The sequence below is a fragment of the Nanorana parkeri genome, unplaced genomic scaffold (assembly GCF_000935625.1).
Source record: "Nanorana parkeri isolate BGI_ZX_2015 unplaced genomic scaffold, ASM93562v1 scaffold226, whole genome shotgun sequence".
Lineage (NCBI taxonomy): Eukaryota > Metazoa > Chordata > Amphibia > Anura > Dicroglossidae > Nanorana > Nanorana parkeri.
In genome coordinates this window covers 156,163-165,248 of record NW_017306494.1, presented here as the reverse complement: position 1 = coordinate 165,248, position 9,086 = coordinate 156,163, and the positions used below count along the sequence as shown (strand labels likewise).

The following is a 9,086-nucleotide window of genomic DNA, read 5'->3' as shown; positions in this document are numbered from 1 at the left end:
CTAAATATTTACTGTTGTTTCTCCCTCAGATACATCAGATGCAGAAGAATAAACTCTCATGATTTAGACTATTTTGTACAGTTTTCTGTGTATTTCAGGAGAATGTAGATATGCAAAGTCGTATAATGCTAAAATCCAGCAGAATTCACACCCGTTCCAAGCCACATTGCCAAGACTTTAGCCACTGACGGCAGGTTTTCTAATTGCTACCATTCTGTGCCTTACATACCCGCTCAGCCCACCAAAATGACAATTACTTAATGTTCCTGTATAAAATGTTCATGTGTCTGCTACACTAAGGCCTTGTTCACACCAAATGCAGAGCAGATCTGCATGAGTTTCTGCACACGCAGTGCAGTGGGTTGTGCCAAGTTTTTTCCGCGTTTTTGATGCGTTCTGGGCCATTTTTGGTAAAAAAAAATGTTTTAAAGTTCAGAATGGGCTTTTAGTGCGTTTGCAGCGTTCCAGAGCAGGTAAAATAGGGCTTGCTGCGGTTTTTTTACATGCTCTGGAACTGAACGCTGCGGTGTGAACTAGAGCCCGAAATAACATTGGAATACATTGGACGCAGTTTTGATCCGGTCTGTAACTGCTCTGCTCCTGGAACGCACTTGGTGTGAACAAGGCCTAAGAGAGGAAGAGTTCTTCCTCCAAGACAAGATGAAATGTCGCCTCCTTATGGTCTTCAGCAGTAACAATCACAACCCAATACCTGTAAAATGCTATATCGTCTGTCGTTTTCTAGTAGTATAAACTGAGGCGCTAGGCAAGGGCTGCCTGGTATTTTTATCCAAAAATTCTTACATTCATGGTTTTGAATGATTTTTCTAATCTGCCTGTAAATTTATCCAATCCTATCATGAACATTAAAGGATAACATTTCGGTGTTTACATTTTTTCTGAATGTGGGGATACAGGCAGCATCTTTGCTGGTGGCTCAGACCATTAGGCAGCTCGAAGATCATAATGTTATCTTTCACTAACCAGCCATAAATCAGTACCGGTTCCTTTGGTAGTGATTGTTATTGCTTACTGATGGACAAAGTGGACAACTTGAAGACCAATAAAGTGGATCCCAGGATGTCAATTCTTTTTTTTTATAGCTCGATTTGCTCAAAACTGAATTTCAGGCAAATCACTATATACAGAGTTATGGGCAGGGCTTGAAAAATTTTAGGGTCTCACCAGTCAGTCAAAAATGTCACCTGTCAGCATGACTTGCTATTTATGTTAAACAATGTTTGGGACAGATGGTATATAATCACCATGGGGGGGGGTTATTTTTTTTACTATATAATGAAAAAAGTACTGTAAATTTGAGAATCCCCCCCCCCCCCCTGTGTTATGTTAAAAAAAATTTATTCTTACCTACGTTTTGGTAAAATATAAAAGACGGGGTCACATCGGGTAAATAGACACCAAACACAAGCCTTATAATTGCATGCACCCGCAAAAATGACCACATCGAAAATTGGCCATAGGCAACGCTTTAAACGCTTTTATTGCTCATCAGTTTAGTGTTATTAGTGATTAATAGCCCTATAACTATTGCTCGCATATGTGCGGCACAATACGTGCAATTGTATTTTTCGCATGTAGGCGCACCCGACGCATGTTTGCATAGGTATGTGGGGGGAGCGGGACTTAAAAAAAGTGTTTTTTTTTTTTTAATGCTTCAATTGTTTTATTACTTTTTACACTTAATTACAACCGCCGGCCGGGAAGCTACTTGTCCGGCTCCGGCGTCCTCTCATCACAGACGATAGGACGAGCAGCTTTTTCAAGCCTTGGTTATGGGAAATGTTTTACCTGCCTAAATATTTGTAGATTTTATCAGCCTATTTTGTTATCCAGGCACCACAGCAATGGCAGCCTATATATTTCACAGTGCAGATTTACTGAGGTCATTAAAAGGAGAACTGTGGCGTTAGGGCTTTTCCCCATAGTTCTCCTTAGGGTAATGGGAGGACACAAACTAGCGTCCTCCCGTCACCCTAGGCTCAGTATACCGCAAGCTGCAGCTCGCGGTATACGGAGACGCCGCAGCTGAAACGGATCCCAACAATTATGTCTGGATCCGCCCAGCTGCGTGACTGACAGCTGGCTCTGCCTATCTAGAGGCAGAGCCAGCTGTACCTGCCCCCTCCCGTCTGTTCCGCCAGTCAGCGCTGGCGGATCGGAGCGGGGAGCGGGGAATCCAGCCACTCCCCTGTCACGTCAGAGAGCTGTGACAGGATCGAGAGGTGAGCGAATGCCGGCATGTGTTCGCTCACCTCCCGATCTACTAAGCCGACCCATGACGGTCTCATTGTCACAGGTCGGCTAGAGCTATGAGGTAAGTGAAAAGCACTCACCCCATAGTTCTCCTTCAAGGGCTTGTTCACACGATGTCAGGATTCTGCCATGACCAGATCCGTGCACTCCTGCACTAAAAATGCATTCCAATGTATCCCTATGTGTTTTATGGGCTACAGTTCTCACATGCGCAGTCCGTTCAGGTCACGACAGAAAAAATACCGCATGTCACATTTGAAACGGTCTGTAAACACATGAACGCGTAAAAAAATGCAACAAAAACGGACCGCACTGCAGCCAAGCAGGAAAAAAAAAAAAAAGTGAGCTTGCAAATCCTCATATAAACTCCAAAACTGACCCTTGGGAGTCCCTGAGCCTTAAGATCGGTGTACCCAATAACGACGTCTCCTGTGAGCTCGTTCTCTGCAGATTGCTGTAGCCAGCACCAACATCATGCCGGCAAACATGTGATAGAGGTCTGATCCCCAGCTTTACATACACAAAAGGGAAGTGGTTGTTACGAGAGGGCGGAAATGACCTCAGAGGAAAAAATCTGCATACTGACAGCCCCACGGCTTTAAAATAAAAAAAACTGTCATCGTCCGGACCGCGGTAAAAACGCACTGCATGCAGGGCACCGCGTCTGCAGATCCGCACCAGATCAGGACTGGAAAATCGTGTGAACAAGCCCCAATACCTTGATGCCCAGGCCAAATTTAGCAGCATCAGCATACTTCAATTAAGTATTATACATATCTAAATATTAAGAACATATAAGCCTTTTATTTGGGTATACTTCTTTGGAATAAAAACTCTCTTTCTTTATTTATACACAGATAAATGTGCAAAAAAAAGTTGTAAAGTTGTAATTGTATCAGGCAATTACAGTTTGATTTTACCACTTGCTGTCTGGAGAATCTTCCAAATGTTTGCACACACACATGATCAAAAAAAAAAAGATTTTTTTTGGCTAGAAAATCAGCTTAAAATACACATACATACACATATATATTTTCTGAAAGCAGAGGCCCTGTAGAATAAAAAAAAAATGCTAGTTGCAATTTTTTTTATGTTGCACAGGATTTGCGCAACTTTAAATGAACTAAAATGAAATTTAGTGCACATAAACAGAATACCCAATTTTTTCGTAAAATATAAAAGACGGGGTCACGTAAGGTAAAAGATACCAAACATGTCAAGCCTTAAAATTGCGTTCACCCGTGAATCCGCCAAAAACTACAATACCCAAAGTTTCCCATAGGCGACGCTTTAAAAGCTTTTACTGCTCATCAAGTTAGTGTTAACAGTGATTGATGGCCCTAGAATTATTGCTCTCACTCTGTTTGTGGCGATATGTAACGCATGGCCAATTTTCGTTTTTGCACATAGGTGCACCCGACACGTGTTTGCACTTGTATGTGCGTGCACGTGGGGACATTAAACTTTTTTTGTTTTCTATATGGGGCTTGAATTTTTTTATAATGTCATCTAGGGACCATAAAGAAGCTGATGAAGCAGATATATGCTTCACCAGCTTCTTCTCTTGGCTGCAGGAGCCAGAGAATATATCAATGACAGTGGAAGTGATGTAATACTAGAAACTTGCTGATCTCCCTCCGATTGGCGAGTGGAGCCCGGAGTAGTCGGCGAGGGGCACATATTGCGCCGCACCGTACAGGCGATCTGATCGCTAGCCGCCAGATCGCTAGTATCTAAACAGCCATCGCCGGCTGTTTAAACCGATATGCAGCAGTCGTGTTCTTGGTATAACTGCTTCAGGACAGGACTTTAGTAGTTAAAAAGAGATGGACACTGCCTTCTTCAGGCTGCAATGGCATTTACAAGCTGAAGGCTTATTTTGTTAATGAAGCCTGCATGTCATCACTATGTCCTATCAATCACATGACTAAGAACCACTATGATTCGTCCCCGATTCTCAGCTGGGACTGAAACAGTTATGGAGAGCTGGGATTGGGAGCCAGCAAAAGCACAATGTGTCAGGTGATGGCTTGTGGGGGGGCTCCTTTAAAGGCCAACTGAAGTCTCTGTAGTCCTGCACCCCTGCGTGTTATGTTTGTGAGGGATATTTGCATAGAAATACAGTACATATTCTTTCTCAAAACATTCTGCTTTGTGTGCTCCCACTCCAGTGCTCTATGTTGGTATGGCTGAATAAGAGCCACACTCCCCATGACACAGACTTGTATTGCAGAGACATGTAGGTGGTGTTCCTTGATAGCTCTGCTACTGAGAGCAGTGGGACCAACTTTGGCATCTATTGGACTACACCAATAATGGACTACATCATATTTAGACACCCGGCACAACTTCTATAGAAGAAAAGTGGGAGGTAAGAAAGGTTGGTAGGTATGAAAGTTGGACTTTTAATTTGTTGCCCAACACTTATACACTTGAAATAAGATCTATTAGTGGAAGATTCAGCATTGGTAGTAGAAAGTAAAAAATTAAAGAATCAAAAACAAAAATACATTACATTGAGGTTTTTACATTTTTATTCCTGAACGCTGTCATTTTTTTGAGATGTCAACAGTAGTATACAAAGTGTCCTTTAAACATCCTAGAGATACATATCAGCTATGGTCCAATCTGTGGACTGAACAGGCTTGCAGTCCATCAACTCACTATGACTTAAAGACACCATTGTGGAATGACACTTGTGCAGATTATCTGCTAGTGCTCAAGTCTAGTCATCAAAGGACGCCAGCTGGTACAGGCCTTCACCTCCACTATATAATGTGGGTGGCAGAGTCAGGAAAATTATGTACAATTGAACAAATGGAGTATCTACAGTTTATTTAAATGTGAATTAAAGGAAATATGAATGTTTAAGGCCAGTGTTACTGTAAATAGCAGTGAGACCATTTTACATGGAACAAAACTTACCATTGTCAATTTTTGTTCCCAGTGTGAAACATTTGTATGTCAGTGATAATCTGTGCAGTACGGTCACAAAAAGCTGAACATACATACTCAGTTTGTGCATACCAAACTGCTGATAATGATGCTTTTAAGGTATCGGCAGTGGCACTGTACAGGAAATTACAGTGTGGCACCTTATTTTCAACAGTGGCCTTTGGTGTTAATTTGTATGTGCAATATGGATTCACTCTAAAGATTAAGTAGGATTGGTTGATATGAACAACAGCTCCAATTTAAAATGGCACCCTAAGAGTGCTCTACTGAATGCAGGCAGGAATTTGTGCACCATTCATCCTCAAAGGGCTGAGGAAACTTCCGTTATAGGTCCAAGGACGGCCACAGCTTCGATTTCCACTCTCCCTCCCTGACCGAAGGCAAAGATAGATGTTACAGGATGACAGGAAAGGGCAACATCAAAATATATAAATATATATATTTGTCTTTATTTATATATTTCATTTGTTATATTTAATAGGGATGAACCAATACCAGTTTTTCAGTATCAAGTGCGAGTACAGATATTTTTTTTTTTTCTCTACTCGCCAATACTGAAAGTCCCATTAAGGAAGCCGGATGGCGTGTAATGACTCGCCACTCTGCTTCCTGATTAGCCGGGAAGCTGGCTCCATGCTGGGCCTGGCTTCCTGGCCAATCAGGAAGCGGGGCGGCATTTAATGACTCGCCAACCGGCTTCCTGATATCGGAAGTTACGGTATCGGAATAAGCATCGGGAGCACTTGGGCGAGTACGGGTACTCGCCCAAGTACTCGGTATCAGTATAGTTATACATGTTTTAGACGAAGGAAGAGTAGAGGAAAAAAAAAAAAACAACCTAAAATCAGTAATGGAAAAAAAAAAAAGTGGCAGTGAAATGAGAAGTGTAAGGGCTTGTTCACACCAAATGCAGACCAGATCTGCATGAGTTTCTGCACACGCAGTGCAGTGGGTTGTGCCGCGTTTCGGGCCGTTTTTGGTTAAAAAAAAAAGTTTTAAATGGGCTTTTAGTGTGTTCCAGGGCGTTTGCATGCGTTCCAGAGCAGGTGAAATAGGGCTTGCTGCAGTTTCTTACATGCTCTGGAACGGAACGCTGCGGTGTGAACCAGAGTCCAAAATACCATTGTAATACATTGGACGCAGTTTTGATCCGGTCTGTAACTGCTCTGCTCCTGGAACGCACTTGGTGTGAACAAGGCCTAAGACGTGCCTGCAAGCTCTTAGCTCTTACTTTGCAAAGTGTAAATGGACTAACTAAAGCCAAAACAATCTGCAGCGTTTCTTGGAGTTCTTGCCATAAGGTGCAAGAATGCACACATACTTCATTATTATGGCAGACTTAACCCCTAGTGCGCCTCTCTCCATTGATGAAAGGCCCGCACTCTCCTCTTTGCTCTTGTCTTCTCTCTGCATGTCACTAGGTGGCCACTGATGATGTAACTCTTGCACAAGGGAGCTGGAGTTACATCATCCCAGGACTTGGTTCCACGTGGATGCCAGAAGTGTACACAGCATGGTGACTGTGCTGCAGTGTACATATATAAACATTGCTTGGAGTAAGGTTGAGGTGTTTTTTTGGCAGACTGGTCATTCTAAACTTCATCTGCCAAATATCTATCCAACAGCAATTTTTTTTCTTTATGTTCGGTTCAGTTCTGCTTTAAATAACCGGGCATATTGTACCTCACCACTTTCCTAAGCTGACCCTTTTCTGAACTGAAATCTGAGTGGTCACAATGGGATATGGCAGTTGCTGCACTGATTATTAACTGAGCTCAAACTGAATAGAGTTAGGGCTAGACTAGGAGGAGTCAGGGTCCTCTTCGATGATGTATAACATTGAAGCTGCTTATGAGGTTCGTTACCTGCGTGCATGGGAAAACTTTGGAAATAAAGTGAACATAAGCCAGTAGGACACTCCCATGTCTGTTTGGTGTTCATGTCTAAGTAGGGCTGGGAAATGCAAACAGCCCACTCTCGTTGTCCCCTACAGATCGTGCAGTCATTGTTGGTACCATTTAAAAATGCAGCTATGGTCCATGTTAACACTGCTGATGATGAATTACAGTGGGATGCAAGCCAAAAACCTTTATTCTAGTTTTTGAGTGGGGAAGGGTTAGAACCTCCATCAAACTTTTATTGTAGTCCATGTGTCCAATGGGAGAGATTTCCCCCCTGGCCTTCCGGTTTCGTAAACACAGCAAGTAGTAAGAGCAACTTTCTCCAAAGAGAGGGAAAACCTCACCTGAGGACCATCTCCAGTAAAAGATTTCCCTTCTACTTCTAGATTTTCCCTCACTTTCTGACTGTCGTTGACTTCCATTCAACTGCATCGGGAAGATGTCTTCTGACTATGCTGATTGGATGTGTCAGGGTTGTGTCACGAGTACATCATAAATCTACAGACTGCTTACTTTAAAGGCAAACGCAAAATGGCTACTAATTGAAAATGTATTTCCAAAATTGTAATGTAGCTTACCCGTGGCAAAGCAACAACCTGATAGGCAGCTCTTGCTGGGTGATTCACCTGAAAAACTACAAACATTTTTTTTTTTCTTAAAAAAAAACTTCAAAAAGAAACTTCAAAACAAATTGAAACAAGTAATTAATCATCCTCTAAAGTTGCATATACTGCCAACTAGGACATGTTTTAAGGAAAAGAGCGGTGGAAGGTTTTTGGGTTTATAAAACTGTATTGCTCCAGCAAGCCAATTAGATTTTGTATTTAAAAGTAATCTGACAAAATAAAAATGTGGAGGCTGTAATTGCTGATCTTCTAAAGCTGGCCATACACCTATAGATTATCTGCAGATTTTCTATGGTCAGATGGAAAAAGTGCAACAGATTCCTCCATCTACGCTACACTGTGTGGATGGAGGAATCTCCCACTGGGCCAAGCTTCAGTATCTTGCTAGTCGGCCCCGCTGGGCTACAGTTCTGGTTGTGCCATGGGAAATTTCCTTGACAGCAAAGTGGCTTTCCAGACTTCTCATTGCTTCTGAATAGTTAGCACAACCATACAGGGGACCATACCATACATACGTGTAATACCTTGTAACAAATCCTATTCGGCATTTAAGAGTAAAGCGTTAAATCACAGGTACACTTTAAGGGCTTGTTCACACCAAATGCAGACCAGATCTGCATGAGTTTCTGCACACGCAGTGCAGTGGGTTGTGCCGCGTTTTTGATGCGTTCCAGGGCGTTTGCATGCGTTCCAGAGCAGGTAAAATAGGGCTTGCTGCAGTTTTTTTTACATGCTCTGGAACTGAACGCTGCAGTGTGAACTAGAGCCCAAAATACCATTGGAATACATTGGACGCAGTTTTGATCCGGTCTGTAACTGCTCTGCTCCTGGAACGCACTTGGTGTGAACAAGGCCTAATGCAAAACCTCTAGACCAGTGGTGGCGAACCTCGGCATTCCAGCTGTTTTGGAACTACAAGTCCCATGAGGCATTGCAAGGCTCTGACAGCAACAGACATAACTCCCAGAGGCAGATGCATGTTGGGATTTGTAGTTTTGGCACAGCTGGAGTGCCAAGGTTCGCCACTGCTGCTCTAGACCAGTGGTTCTCAACTCATGGGTCGCGACCCAAAAGTGGGTCGAGAGCCCTTCTGCAGTGGGTCGCGGCGCCATCACGGCAATCACGGGTCGCAATCACGGCAGCATCACGGGTCGCGGCGCAATCACGGCAGGCTTGTATTAATGGATAGAAAGCCTGCCGTGATTGGCTCAGCGCTGAGCCAATTACGGCAGGCTTTCTATTCATTCATACAGGCTTTGTATTAATGAATTGGCTCAGCACTGATTGGCTCAGCACTGAGTCAATCACGGCAGGCTTGTATTAATGAATA

General features: G+C 43.0%; 1 protein-coding gene across 2 annotated transcripts in view; it reads right to left on the bottom strand.

Annotated features, from left to right (window-relative positions):
• Positions 1–5,466: 5,466 nt before the first annotated feature.
• The window catches only part of RIDA (reactive intermediate imine deaminase A homolog), a 23,499-nt gene continuing 19,879 nt past the window's right edge, over positions 5,467–9,086 (bottom strand). For both annotated transcript variants that reach the window (XM_018556161.1, XM_018556162.1), the window contains exons 5-6: positions 7,709–7,764; positions 5,467–5,599 (exon numbers count right to left, since the gene is read on the bottom strand). In XM_018556161.1, the coding sequence (XP_018411663.1) occupies positions 5,531–5,599; positions 7,709–7,764 (125 nt within the window). In that variant the 3' untranslated portion in view covers positions 5,467–5,530. The remainder of the gene's footprint in view (positions 5,600–7,708; positions 7,765–9,086) is intronic.